At 40.9% G+C, this 15,474-nt stretch overlaps 2 protein-coding genes across 2 annotated transcripts; both read left to right on the forward strand.

Annotated features, from left to right (window-relative positions):
- Positions 1-414: 414 nt before the first annotated feature.
- LOC130684728 (olfactory receptor 56A3-like) lies at positions 415-1,362 on the forward strand. Its single transcript, XM_057506629.1, has one exon. It carries the CDS (start codon positions 415-417, stop codon positions 1,360-1,362), a length of 948 nt encoding a protein of 315 aa, XP_057362612.1.
- Positions 1,363-9,177: 7,815 nt separating this feature from the next.
- LOC130684729 (olfactory receptor 56A3) lies at positions 9,178-10,125 on the forward strand. Its single transcript, XM_057506631.1, has one exon. The coding sequence runs from the start codon at positions 9,178-9,180 to the stop codon at positions 10,123-10,125; it is 948 nt and encodes a 315-aa protein (XP_057362614.1).
- The last annotated feature ends 5,349 nt before the right edge of the window (positions 10,126-15,474 follow it).

Consider the following 15,474-nt stretch of genomic DNA (forward strand, 5'->3'; position numbering starts at 1 on the left):
TGGTATGTACTGCTAGAGTTAAGTTGCACTGGTGGTCGCCTATGTGTACATTAAAAAATACAAAAAGAAAGAAACTCACAAGTACAAATTTAGACTCACCTGTCACAAAAAGTAGTTTCTACATTTATATGCAAGGATATAATTACATTGAAACTGAGCCTTGAACAGATCAAACATGTATAAACAAATGCTATTACCTCACGCCTCTATGCTGCTTAGAATGAGAGAAATACCCCAGTAGCATGGCACAACAAATAAACAGACGCATTTGCTTACTTTGGATAAACTGCTAGGACGCACACAGTTTACATAGGAAAGGCATATTATTGGAAATTCATGTTTGTGTAGTCAATAGCCAATTTTTATCCTAATTACAGATTCCCAGAAGAAGGCTGTAGGAATACATGACAAAGTATGACCACACAACACAATGTCACCACCTCCACTGAGATTTCAGACTTCCTCCTGAATTGTTTTGTCAGGTCCCCCAGCTGGCAGCTCTGGCTGTCCCTGCCCCTCAGCCTCCTCTTCCTCCTGGCCATGGGGGCCAATGCCACCCTCCTCGTCACCATCCGGATGGAGGCCTCTCTGCACCAGCCCATGTACTACCTGCTCAGCCTCCTCTCCATGCTGGACATGGTGCTCTGCCTCACCGTCATCCCCAAGGTCCTGGCCATCTTCTGGTTTGACCTCAGGTCCATTAGCTTCTCTGCCTGCTTCCTGCAGATGTACATCATGAACAGTTTCCTCGCCATGGAGTCCTGCACCTTCATGGTCATGGCCTATGACCGCTATGTGGCCATCTGCCACCCACTGAGGTACCCGTCGATCATCAATGACCAGTTTGTGGGTAAGGCTGCCATTTTTATTTTGGCCAGGAATATCCTTCTCACAATGCCCATCCCAATTCTCGCAGCATGGCTCCATTACTGTAGGAGAAACGTCATTGAGAACTGCATCTGCGCCAATATGTCTGTGTCCACGCTCTCCTGTGATGATGTCACCATCAATCGCATCTACCAGTTTGCTGGAGGCTGGACTCTGCTAGGATCCGACCTCATCCTCATCTTCCTCTCCTACACCCTCATCCTGAGAGCTGTGCTGAGACTCAAGGCAGAGGGAGCTGTGGCCAAGGCCCTGAGCACGTGTGGCTCCCACTTCATCCTCATCCTCTTCTTCAGCACAATCCTGCTGGTCTTCGTCCTCACGCATGTGGCCAAGAAGAAGGTTTTCCCTGAGGTGCCGGCCCTGCTCAATGTCCTCCACCACGTCATCCCTGCAGCCCTCAACCCTATTGTTTATGGAGTGCGCACCCAGGAGATCAAGCAAGGAATCCAGAGGTTACTGAGGAAAGCGTGGTAGGGACACTGGATCTCTGCATTCCTAATGGAAGGTCACTCTGAAGCAATAAAAGGTGAATAGCCTGAAATTTACATTGATGAGTTATTTTCTAAACTCAGAAAATTAGATATCACACCTTCTTTAATAAAACTTCAGTTTCGTTTTAAGTTTCTCTTTCTCTCACCTCTCCATTGGGAATCTCCTTGTCCCTTTCACCTGTCTTTCCTTACACATTGTTTTATTTTGTCCAAAGTATAGACATTCCTGGGAGTAGGTTCTAAAGTAAGAAGTTTATGTTCCTATAAATACAGCTGTTAATGTATCATGACTTTGTATTCTTGAATATACATCTGTGGATATTTGGTAGGTTGTGTTGTGTAATGTGTTCTTATTGCATTTCCACAGAAGGGAGTATATTGGAGACAAGGACATAGGAGTGAAGTTTCTGTCCTGAATGAAGGGAAGATGCTTCTAGTCATTAATTGGCTCTTACTCTGTCAGCCTTTGACCACATCAGTGTCTTTTTTTGTCTCTCCATCTCTGTGTCTCCAACTCCATCTCTGCCTCTCTCTCTCTCCTTCTCTAGGAGACGAGGTGACCTTTTGTATTGTGTCCTGTGTACTTGGCAAAAGGACAAGATTTCTACCTGCGTTACTCATGTGTGTAACAATTAGCCATGATCTTTATTAGATTCTCCTTCCAGTGGGTGTGTGCTGTTGACATGCATCTTTTAATCCAGGGTGTCATAGTTCATGGGGTGCACACACACCTGTGCTAATGTGGTAAAGGGTTGTAAGGATTGTAACATATGATCAAGTAATCATACTTAAACATAAAGTATGCTGTTCAAACATTGTATGCTTATTAATTGGACAGGTAGTAAGCACAATATGTCCTAGGATTTCTGTGAACTCTTAAGACACAAAAATACATAGAACATTGTTGTTGCTTTCAGGGGCTCAAAGGTTGGTTAGGAGGGACACAATAGGAGTTCTTGGAATACAGTCCTCTCAACAGGTGAGAATGAGGAATGGAATAAATACCTGATGGGCAGTAAGGTACCAGGCAACAAAAGAAACCACTTTATAGAGAGTTAAAAGTTTAAGCCTTACACAACTACAAAAAATGTGTTCTTAGGCCCGAAAGAGCTGGGCTCACAGTATTTCACATTACTCCTCTATTACCTGAGAATAGTGAACAATTTGTTTAAGCAGATCCTTTCTAAATGGAAGCCTTTGTGACTCAGTAATAATTTGTAAGGGTATTACCCTGTTTTGATCATGGAAGCAAAATCTCTCCATAGTCTAATACCAATACTGTCCCCAAAGTCTGGGTCTTTTGGTCTTAACCAAAATCACCTGACATACATCCTTGACCAACTTAAGCTTTCATTCCACAAAGCTCTGCCCATTTCTTTCCTCCTCCCTCTCACAGTGAAGAACAATAAATTGGTATTTCATTCCTCTGCTCCTGGATACCATTATGAGCTACCCTTTGAAAATTAAACATGCATTCACATAAGGAAAAACAATACCTGAAAGCATATAATCAAGCATTAACACTGAATTACATTTCCGAAAAGTAAAAAAAATCTCTCAGGATCCATCTTGGTTAAAACCTAGATAAACTTTTACTTTGTTATTTGAAGGAGAACTCCCCAAAATTTCATTCTCTCAAACATTTCAAAATAATTCAAATGGCTTGGTTTCAAGTGTGCATGACCGAATACCAACAGGAAGGCGTTATGTGTATAAAAGGTATGAATGTACTAAACAGCTTCTAAGGTAAATTTGGACCACTGTCTCTTACAAAATATTAAATACCTACCACTTTTCACAATATTACATATTGACATCTTATCATCAAGCACATACACAGAGTGATAATGGCCCTTGAGACCAACATCTAACATATTGTCTATCAAGTGTGCATTTACAGAGAATATAGACAAAGTTTTGTTATGGTTCTGGGGTTGCAGCAATGAGGAACATACTCAAGGTCCATGCTTACAACTGCAAAGGCTCTAAACCTCTAAGAAAGAGGAGTCCAAGAAGCAGTGGAAAGTGTCAATAGATTTCATAACAGTTCTCCCAACACAGCAGCAGAATATGCCAACAGGAAGGACATAGCCAAGGAGCACCTAAGGCAGAGGTCCAATACTATGGCCATTAGGCGGAAGGCTGGGGTGCAAATCTACAAGAGAATTTGAAGGACTAAGCAGAATATGATAACAGGAACTTGAGTTTGAACCAAAGCAGGAACACGATCCTGTGAACTGAAGACATACGGAAGAAAATGGGATTGAAGAAGGGAGGCACTTCATCAGACCAGCACAACCCACAGAAAACGTGTCTGCTTTCTAAAATATTAATCAAAAATAAGTACATAATTACGCCAGAATTTCTAGATGAAATACCAAGCTGTTATTTCTTATCTTGTTGATACTAGCCATTCTGGCTAATGTGAGGTGATATCTCATTGTGTTTTAATTTGCATTTCCCTGATGATTGATGATGTTGAGCATCTTCCCATGTGTCTGTTGGCCACCTGCATGTCTTCTTTGAAAAAAATGTCTGTTCAGGTCCTTGGACCATTTTTAAATAAGATTATTTCAGGTTTTCTGTTGAGTTTATGAGTTCTTTATACATTTTAGATACTAGCCCCTTATCAGATATATCACTTGTAAATATATCCTTCCATACAATAAATTGCCTTTTCATTTTGCTGATGGTTTCCTCTGCTGTGCAGAAGCATTTTGGCTTGATATAGTTCATTTGTTTATTTTTGCTTTCATTTCCCTTGCCTGGGGATAAAATCCAGAAAATGTGAGTCTAGGAATCACAGGAAAAACCACAAAGCTAGTTCAGCCTCAACACTGGCTCAGGTTGGAGAAATGTCTGTAAAGGCTGTTGCAAGGAGTATGGGCCCAGGTGAGTGACACTAGGCGTTTCTTTTAACAGCATCAGTATCCAAGACAGGCTGAAACCCACACAAAACACAGATGCAAAGAATTTTCTTAGGTGTAATTTATAATTTTTCTTTCTTTTCTTTATTGTCTTTCCCCTTTCCCCACGTCACCCCATTCTACCTCACTAGGTTGTTATGAGGACTAAAGGAAATATCAGGTAACAATCAGAATAATATGACACGGTAAGAAGATGTATGATAATTGCTGCTAGTGTGGTCCTTGATGTAGCTGTAAGTGTGGTCTCCTTCTCCTAAGGAGGCAGAAAATATTCTTTGATGTGCTCTATTTCTAACACATAGTATAATGCTTTCTACACAGTACGATCAAAATATTCATTCAGTAAAAAAGTAAAAGTAATTTTACCCTTGCAATAATCCTGTGTCAGAAAATTTATTATTAAAATATTATCAAACAAACATTAACAAAACAGAAACACCTTGGTGATCTTGTGGAATCCCGAAATAAGATCTCCAGGGATAATCCATTAATAGAACAATAATTTGACTTGATCAAATTGAAAGATTTCCATTGAATAATGGACAGCACACAGTAAATTTGGCAAATACATGTCAGACTACAGGAGACCTTAGCAAAATCAAGCCAACAGGGGACTCTAGTGTTTAAACTTTGAAAGGAGATTTTGTAAATATGCAAGAAAAAACAAAAATAAATAGGAAAAGATGGAAAGGGATGTGAACATGTATGTGAACACTTATGGTTTCACAGCTTCAAAACCAAAAGTGGCTAAACAGAATATGAAGGATGCTCCCTGGTCAGAAGAAATTAAAATTAAAATAATGAGATGCTACTTTACATCCATCAGTTTTCAAAAGACAAGCATCAAATGGTATAAAGAATGTAAAAAATAAAGAAACTTCAGAAATTTCCAGTGGGGTTATATATATTTGGGAGAGAAATTCCAACTGAAGTTAAATTTTTTTATACGCCACAACTATAAAAAGTTCCTGCACATGTACCTTCTTGAGGTCCATAAGTAAAGGTGGACCAGAGTATTGACAGTAACATTATTTCTGGTAACAATTCATCTTAGGTCACATGCTGTTAGCTACTTACACAGAAAGGGAAAATGCACAGAATGGAAACTGCACAGCAGTCAATAATGAAGATGACTTACACACTGCAACATGGCAGACTTTTAAGATTTAGTCTTAACTGAAAATATAGAACAGTATCAGATGCAGAACCTGATGACAGTTCTATAAATTTAATACCAAAACCACAAATAAGTGAACATATACCTAAACAGGCACATTGCAGATTAATTAGAAAGAAATATGGAAGGGATCCTACAGTTTCCATTTAGCTCAAGGGAAGATAAATAGCAGCAATGTAGGTATATGCAGAAGAAAAAGATATAAAAAATAGAGCAAAATATGGGAGGACCTTAAAGAAACAGATGGTGCTTATTCGACAACTTGAGGAGCATGAATGATTCACATGAGGCTCAAGGTGAAAATAAAAAATAAGGAACAAATCATGTTTCCTAATTTCCACATGTATATAAATATGATTTTAAAATCTTTCACTGTAGCAGAAATTACTGCAGGATTTTCTCTCTGAAAATTACAGTGCATTTTCTCAGTAATTCTCTCTTGCTTATTTATCATTGCAATGCCATAACAGAAGTCATGATAAGTTAACATCGCTCCATCCAATAGGATGATTTGGGAGGCTATCTAACAAGCACATAGAGGAAGCCCACACATGGAAGATTCTGAGTGTGGGTGTGCAAATGAGTATGAACATGTGTGAATGGATATAAGACCCCAAACCTAGGAGAGTCACTAACTCCCTACAGGACACATAGCCAACAAACGGCTAAATTAAAAGGGCTTTTTTCTTTTAGAGACAAAGGAAATCATTTTCTTTTCCAATGTGCCTGACTGTCTGTCCCAGGAGGATCCTTTGAGTTCAAGGAAGGAAGGATGGAGAAGTTCCTAGAGGGCGACATCCCTTAGGCTCCAGAGTAATAAATACTCCAGGTATGTTGGGACCTAACCAAAACTCCAGGATCAGTGGAGCCAGAGTCTGTGCTTCACACCCTCCGAAAGTACACCTGGGTAGAAGGTACCTGAGATCCAGCTATACCATCATTAGCAAGAAGACAGGAGAGAGCTTGCTCTTCAGTCAGGAGCTGCGTTCCTGTCCATTCCGGAGTTGGCACCGCGAAAGCAGGCTGAAAACAGGGCCGTGCAGCCTGCAGCCTCCCTCAGGTCAGAAGGCACCATGAGAACATCTGACATCCTCTTGCCTTCTCTGAACTTTGCTTGGCACTGCCAGAGATGCAGAGAAGTGGGACTTTGTCCCTAGGAAAGGAGAATAATGCGGGGTGGGGGGGGACAGCTCTGGAAAGTGTATCATCTGGACCCCAGTGAGAGCATCGGGGTTCTCGATTCTGAGTGTGGGAATTTAGGAGACTTCAGGCAAAGACTCTGCCTACAAATGTTTCACTCCTGGGGTTGGAATTAAATTTACTCTAGTTCACTTCAGAGGTTGAGGGTAGAGGCTGCAGGTGGGGATCAGTGGGGCTCAGAAAGTAGTTCCTCAGCTTGCAGCTCTATCTAAGGAATTTCTAAATGCCACTGCTGCCAAAAGCAGAAAATTATGTCCGTAGGATCCACGAGGTTTCAGTCACTGGGGGCACACAGTGATGTCCAACACAACACTGGGAGACAGGTCTGCAGGTCGCTCTTCTGGAACTCTGTGGAGCTGGGGGGACGCCTGGACACAGGAATACCACAGTGCTGCACTGTGGACCTTCCCTGCAACCCGGGGAAAAGCCTGGGAGGCTATAGGGTCTCTGCTTTATTCTTGACCTTCAGCATCTCTGGCTTCTTCAAGGTGTCCCTCTCTGCAACCAGCCAGTCATTAGCTCTAGGTCCTCAGCCCAGACGGTGCCGTGGCAAGCTCTGATTGCAGACTGACACTGGAAAAGGACAGAGGAAGAAAGACTTATGTGTTCTCACATGCTCTGCTGCTAGGGCTCAGTGGGTAGCTCAGTGTTTGTTGAGTGAAACATACCAACAATAGTATGTTTCTAATGGTATGAAAATATTGGTCCACTCTTCATATACCATTTTATGCAAACTTCCTTACCACACTGACCCCACTCCAAAATTATTTCTCCTCTATCAGACTCCCTGTCAAGACTCTTAATCGTGTCCAGGGGGAAGTTTGCTTCCTTTTTAATAGAATTGATTGGGAAAGTACACTATCATCGAACTATTTATCAAGTCCAAAGGAATCCTAGAAATTACTCCAATCCATCTCACGGTATTAGGCAAGATTAGCATCAGGGTAAAATAGTTTGGACGGTTAAGATGTTGAAATATAATTTCCGTTGTTTGTAATGTGGCAATAATATAATATATCTCATAGGATGTTGAATGATCAAAGGGATAAAGTCTTAGAATATTTGGGCATAGTTCCCAGCAAGTAGTAAGACTTCCAAACCTAACATAATTTTATGTTACATTAGTGAGACTAATGAGTAATAAGCAGCGTAGTTCTAATACTCCTGATGAAAAATAATTTCTAACCCACAAAATAACTCTTTAACAGAGACTCTGTCCATATACACAGATTTAGGTACAATGGACTCCATGACTTGAAGGATCCCAGAAAGACCTGACCTATATACTATTTGCCAAGCTACAGCCTTCCTTGGACCCTTTCACAATCAGGGGAAGAACCTTAGGATCCTTCACCTTTAATGTAAATGAGGGTACCACATCACTCTATGTACAATCTTTCTTGTCCAACCTACGCCCATGTCAAAGTTAGTCAGTCCTCCCCATCCTGTCCTAATGGTTTGCGCAAGACCCTGTCATTTGTTCTTATGATTCCCCATTGTTCCCAAGAAGGTTTTTGCTTTACCTCCTCGAGAGTAAGAACAGCTCCCTGTTCAGTTCTGTGGCTCTGCTACGTCCCACAATGCCAGGGGAAAAGGCTGAGTGATAGAAAGCAATGCCAACATTAAAGCAGTGCCTGGAAGCAGGGGACTGCCCACCTGGTCCATGACATCGATGCTTGAAAAGGGAAACAGAAGAGGGCAGGAGTATAAAGATAAACGTCGCCAGCCTCCCACAGCTGCCCGCAGAATGACTGCCTTCCCGTCTGGTTTAACGGCAGGTATGGCCCTTCCAAAACTCGGCAAAATTGGCCATCATCCTTTAAAAGGTACTTCCAGAAATTAGGAATCCTACAAAGGTGAAGAGCTGATAAACAGAGGGGAAAACAAGTATTAGGGGGATTCCATACCTATCCACTTGAAATACTTTTCAGACGAAATGTCAAATACTAATTTCAGTTCCATAATTATCTTAAATCTCTAATTAAAGCAAAGTAAATACAGCTGAAAAGTCAGAATGAAGGTGACAAAACGACTGGGGATACTCTTCTGAGCGCCACTTCGTGCTGGCTCTGATACTTATTGGTATGTACTGCTAGAGTTAAGTTGCACTGGTGGTCGCCTATGTGTACATTAAAAAATACAAAAAGAAAGAAACTCACAAGTACAAATTTAGACTCACCTGTCACAAAAAGTAGTTTCTACATTTATATGCAAGGATATAATTACATTGAAACTGAGCCTTGAACAGATCAAACATGTATAAACAAATGCTATTACCTCACGCCTCTATGCTGCTTAGAATGAGAGAAATACCCCAGTAGCATGGCACAACAAATAAACAGACGCATTTGCTTACTTTGGATAAACTGCTAGGACGCACACAGTTTACATAGGAAAGGCATATTATTGGAAATTCATGTTTGTGTAGTCAATAGCCAATTTTTATCCTAATTACAGATTCCCAGAAGAAGGCTGTAGGAATACATGACAAAGTATGACCACACAACACAATGTCACCACCTCCACTGAGATTTCAGACTTCCTCCTGAATTGTTTTGTCAGGTCCCCCAGCTGGCAGCTCTGGCTGTCCCTGCCCCTCAGCCTCCTCTTCCTCCTGGCCATGGGGGCCAATGCCACCCTCCTCGTCACCATCCGGATGGAGGCCTCTCTGCACCAGCCCATGTACTACCTGCTCAGCCTCCTCTCCATGCTGGACATGGTGCTCTGCCTCACCGTCATCCCCAAGGTCCTGGCCATCTTCTGGTTTGACCTCAGGTCCATTAGCTTCTCTGCCTGCTTCCTGCAGATGTACATCATGAACAGTTTCCTCGCCATGGAGTCCTGCACCTTCATGGTCATGGCCTATGACCGCTATGTGGCCATCTGCCACCCACTGAGGTACCCGTCGATCATCAATGACCAGTTTGTGGGTAAGGCTGCCATTTTTATTTTGGCCAGGAATGTCCTTCTCACAATGCCCATCCCAATTCTCGCAGCATGGCTCCATTACTGTAGGAGAAACGTCATTGAGAACTGCATCTGCGCCAATATGTCTGTGTCCACGCTCTCCTGTGATGATGTCACCATCAATCGCATCTACCAGTTTGCTGGAGGCTGGACTCTGCTAGGATCCGACCTCATCCTCATCTTCCTCTCCTACACCCTCATCCTGAGAGCTGTGCTGAGACTCAAGGCAGAGGGAGCTGTGGCCAAGGCCCTGAGCACGTGTGGCTCCCACTTCATCCTCATCCTCTTCTTCAGCACAATCCTGCTGGTCTTCGTCCTCACGCATGTGGCCAAGAAGAAGGTTTTCCCTGAGGTGCCGGCCCTGCTCAATGTCCTCCACCACGTCATCCCTGCAGCCCTCAACCCTATTGTTTATGGAGTGCGCACCCAGGAGATCAAGCAAGGAATCCAGAGGTTACTGAGGAAAGCGTGGTAGGGACACTGGATCTCTGCATTCCTAATGGAAGGTCACTCTGAAGCAATAAAAGGTGAATAGCCTGAAATTTACATTGATGAGTTATTTTCTAAACTCAGAAAATTAGATATCACACCTTCTTTAATAAAACTTCAGTTTCGTTTTAAGTTTCTCTTTCTCTCACCTCTCCATTGGGAATCTCCTTGTCCCTTTCACCTGTCTTTCCTTACACATTGTTTTATTTTGTCCAAAGTATAGACATTCCTGGGAGTAGGTTCTAAAGTAAGAAGTTTATGTTCCTATAAATACAGCTGTTAATGTATCATGACTTTGTATTCTTGAATATACATCTGTGGATATTTGGTAGGTTGTGTTGTGTAATGTGTTCTTATTGCATTTCCACAGAAGGGAGTATATTGGAGACAAGGACATAGGAGTGAAGTTTCTGTCCTGAATGAAGGGAAGATGCTTCTAGTCATTAATTGGCTCTTACTCTGTCAGCCTTTGACCACATCAGTGTCTTTTTTTGTCTCTCCATCTCTGTGTCTCCAACTCCATCTCTGCCTCTCTCTCTCTCCTTCTCTAGGAGACGAGGTGACCTTTTGTATTGTGTCCTGTGTACTTGGCAAAAGGACAAGATTTCTACCTGCGTTACTCATGTGTGTAACAATTAGCCATGATCTTTATTAGATTCTCCTTCCAGTGGGTGTGTGCTGTTGACATGCATCTTTTAATCCAGGGTGTCATAGTTCATGGGGTGCACACACACCTGTGCTAATGTGGTAAAGGGTTGTAAGGATTGTAACATATGATCAAGTAATCATACTTAAACATAAAGTATGCTGTTCAAACATTGTATGCTTATTAATTGGACAGGTAGTAAGCACAATATGTCCTAGGATTTCTGTGAACTCTTAAGACACAAAAATACATAGAACATTGTTGTTGCTTTCAGGGGCTCAAAGGTTGGTTAGGAGGGACACAATAGGAGTTCTTGGAATACAGTCCTCTCAACAGGTGAGAATGAGGAATGGAATAAATACCTGATGGGCAGTAAGGTACCAGGCAACAAAAGAAACCACTTTATAGAGAGTTAAAAGTTTAAGCCTTACACAACTACAAAAAATGTGTTCTTAGGCCCGAAAGAGCTGGGCTCACAGTATTTCACATTACTCCTCTATTACCTGAGAATAGTGAACAATTTGTTTAAGCAGATCCTTTCTAAATGGAAGCCTTTGTGACTCAGTAATAATTTGTAAGGGTATTACCCTGTTTTGATCATGGAAGCAAAATCTCTCCATAGTCTAATACCAATACTGTCCCCAAAGTCTGGGTCTTTTGGTCTTAACCAAAATCACCTGACATACATCCTTGACCAACTTAAGCTTTCATTCCACAAAGCTCTGCCCATTTCTTTCCTCCTCCCTCTCACAGTGAAGAACAATAAATTGGTATTTCATTCCTCTGCTCCTGGATACCATTATGAGCTACCCTTTGAAAATTAAACATGCATTCACATAAGGAAAAACAATACCTGAAAGCATATAATCAAGCATTAACACTGAATTACATTTCCGAAAAGTAAAAAAAATCTCTCAGGATCCATCTTGGTTAAAACCTAGATAAACTTTTACTTTGTTATTTGAAGGAGAACTCCCCAAAATTTCATTCTCTCAAACATTTCAAAATAATTCAAATGGCTTGGTTTCAAGTGTGCATGACCGAATACCAACAGGAAGGCGTTATGTGTATAAAAGGTATGAATGTACTAAACAGCTTCTAAGGTAAATTTGGACCACTGTCTCTTACAAAATATTAAATACCTACCACTTTTCACAATATTACATATTGACATCTTATCATCAAGCACATACACAGAGTGATAATGGCCCTTGAGACCAACATCTAACATATTGTCTATCAAGTGTGCATTTACAGAGAATATAGACAAAGTTTTGTTATGGTTCTGGGGTTGCAGCAATGAGGAACATACTCAAGGTCCATGCTTACAACTGCAAAGGCTCTAAACCTCTAAGAAAGAGGAGTCCAAGAAGCAGTGGAAAGTGTCAATAGATTTCATAACAGTTCTCCCAACACAGCAGCAGAATATGCCAACAGGAAGGACATAGCCAAGGAGCACCTAAGGCAGAGGTCCAATACTATGGCCATTAGGCGGAAGGCTGGGGTGCAAATCTACAAGAGAATTTGAAGGACTAAGCAGAATATGATAACAGGAACTTGAGTTTGAACCAAAGCAGGAACACGATCCTGTGAACTGAAGACATACGGAAGAAAATGGGATTGAAGAAGGGAGGCACTTCATCAGACCAGCACAACCCACAGAAAACGTGTCTGCTTTCTAAAATATTAATCAAAAATAAGTACATAATTACGCCAGAATTTCTAGATGAAATACCAAGCTGTTATTTCTTATCTTGTTGATACTAGCCATTCTGGCTAATGTGAGGTGATATCTCATTGTGTTTTAATTTGCATTTCCCTGATGATTGATGATGTTGAGCATCTTCCCATGTGTCTGTTGGCCACCTGCATGTCTTCTTTGAAAAAAATGTCTGTTCAGGTCCTTGGACCATTTTTAAATAAGATTATTTCAGGTTTTCTGTTGAGTTTATGAGTTCTTTATACATTTTAGATACTAGCCCCTTATCAGATATATCACTTGTAAATATATCCTTCCATACAATAAATTGCCTTTTCATTTTGCTGATGGTTTCCTCTGCTGTGCAGAAGCATTTTGGCTTGATATAGTTCATTTGTTTATTTTTGCTTTCATTTCCCTTGCCTGGGGATAAAATCCAGAAAATGTGAGTCTAGGAATCACAGGAAAAACCACAAAGCTAGTTCAGCCTCAACACTGGCTCAGGTTGGAGAAATGTCTGTAAAGGCTGTTGCAAGGAGTATGGGCCCAGGTGAGTGACACTAGGCGTTTCTTTTAACAGCATCAGTATCCAAGACAGGCTGAAACCCACACAAAACACAGATGCAAAGAATTTTCTTAGGTGTAATTTATAATTTTTCTTTCTTTTCTTTATTGTCTTTCCCCTTTCCCCACGTCACCCCATTCTACCTCACTAGGTTGTTATGAGGACTAAAGGAAATATCAGGTAACAATCAGAATAATATGACACGGTAAGAAGATGTATGATAATTGCTGCTAGTGTGGTCCTTGATGTAGCTGTAAGTGTGGTCTCCTTCTCCTAAGGAGGCAGAAAATATTCTTTGATGTGCTCTATTTCTAACACATAGTATAATGCTTTCTACACAGTACGATCAAAATATTCATTCAGTAAAAAAGTAAAAGTAATTTTACCCTTGCAATAATCCTGTGTCAGAAAATTTATTATTAAAATATTATCAAACAAACATTAACAAAACAGAAACACCTTGGTGATCTTGTGGAATCCCGAAATAAGATCTCCAGGGATAATCCATTAATAGAACAATAATTTGACTTGATCAAATTGAAAGATTTCCATTGAATAATGGACAGCACACAGTAAATTTGGCAAATACATGTCAGACTACAGGAGACCTTAGCAAAATCAAGCCAACAGGGGACTCTAGTGTTTAAACTTTGAAAGGAGATTTTGTAAATATGCAAGAAAAAACAAAAATAAATAGGAAAAGATGGAAAGGGATGTGAACATGTATGTGAACACTTATGGTTTCACAGCTTCAAAACCAAAAGTGGCTAAACAGAATATGAAGGATGCTCCCTGGTCAGAAGAAATTAAAATTAAAATAATGAGATGCTACTTTACATCCATCAGTTTTCAAAAGACAAGCATCAAATGGTATAAAGAATGTAAAAAATAAAGAAACTTCAGAAATTTCCAGTGGGGTTATATATATTTGGGAGAGAAATTCCAACTGAAGTTAAATTTTTTTGTACGCCACAACTATAAAAAGTTCCTGCACATGTACCTTCTTGAGGTCCATAAGTAAAGGTGGACCAGAGTATTGACAGTAACATTATTTCTGGTAACAATTCATCTTAGGTCACATGCTGTTAGCTACTTACACAGAAAGGGAAAATGCACAGAATGGAAACTGCACAGCAGTCAATAATGAAGATGACTTACACACTGCAACATGGCAGACTTTTAAGATTTAGTCTTAACTGAAAATATAGAACAGTATCAGATGCAGAACCTGATGACAGTTCTATAAATTTAATACCAAAACCACAAATAAGTGAACATATACCTAAACAGGCACATTGCAGATTAATTAGAAAGAAATATGGAAGGGATCCTACAGTTTCCATTTAGCTCAAGGGAAGATAAATAGCAGCAATGTAGGTATATGCAGAAGAAAAAGATATAAAAAATAGAGCAAAATATGGGAGGACCTTAAAGAAACAGATGGTGCTTATTCGACAACTTGAGGAGCATGAATGATTCACATGAGGCTCAAGGTGAAAATAAAAAATAAGGAACAAATCATGTTTCCTAATTTCCACATGTATATAAATATGATTTTAAAATCTTTCACTGTAGCAGAAATTACTGCAGGATTTTCTCTCTGAAAATTACAGTGCATTTTCTCAGTAATTCTCTCTTGCTTATTTATCATTGCAATGCCATAACAGAAGTCATGATAAGTTAACATCGCTCCATCCAATAGGATGATTTGGGAGGCTATCTAACAAGCACATAGAGGAAGCCCACACATGGAAGATTCTGAGTGTGGGTGTGCAAATGAGTATGAACATGTGTGAATGGATATAAGACCCCAAACCTAGGAGAGTCACTAACTCCCTACAGGACACATAGCCAACAAACGGCTAAATTAAAAGGGCTTTTTTCTTTTAGAGACAAAGGAAATCATTTTCTTTTCCAATGTGCCTGACTGTCTGTCCCAGGAGGATCCTTTGAGTTCAAGGAAGGAAGGATGGAGAAGTTCCTAGAGGGCGACATCCCTTAGGCTCCAGAGTAATAAATACCCCAGGTATGTTGGGACCTAACCAAAACTCCAGGATCAGTGGAGCCAGAGTCTGTGCTTCACACCCTCCGAAAGTACACCTGGGTAGAAGGTACCTGAGATCCAGCTATACCATCATTAGCAAGAAGACAGGAGAGAGCTTGCTCTTCAGTCAGGAGCTGCGTTCCTGTCCATTCCGGAGTTGGCACCGCGAAAGCAGGCTGAAAACAGGGCCGTGCAGCCTGCAGCCTCCCTCAGGTCAGAAGGCACCATGAGAACATCTGACATCCTCTTGCCTTCTCTGAACTTTGCTTGGCACTGCCAGAGATGCAGAGAAGTGGGACTTTGTCCCTAGGAAAGGAGAATAATGCGGGGTGGGGGGGGACAGCTCTGGAAAGTGTATCATCTGGACCCCAGTGAGAGCAT

The sequence above is a fragment of the Manis pentadactyla genome, chromosome 9, assembly GCF_030020395.1.
Source record: "Manis pentadactyla isolate mManPen7 chromosome 9, mManPen7.hap1, whole genome shotgun sequence".
Taxonomy (NCBI): Eukaryota; Metazoa; Chordata; class Mammalia; order Pholidota; family Manidae; genus Manis; species Manis pentadactyla.

What these genes read in the sequence shown, in the direction of transcription:
- LOC130684728 (XM_057506629.1), top strand. Translation starts at nt 415, where the DNA reads ATGACCACACAACACAATGTCACCACCTCCACTGAGATTTCAGACTTC.
- LOC130684729 (XM_057506631.1), top strand. Translation starts at nt 9,178, where the DNA reads ATGACCACACAACACAATGTCACCACCTCCACTGAGATTTCAGACTTC.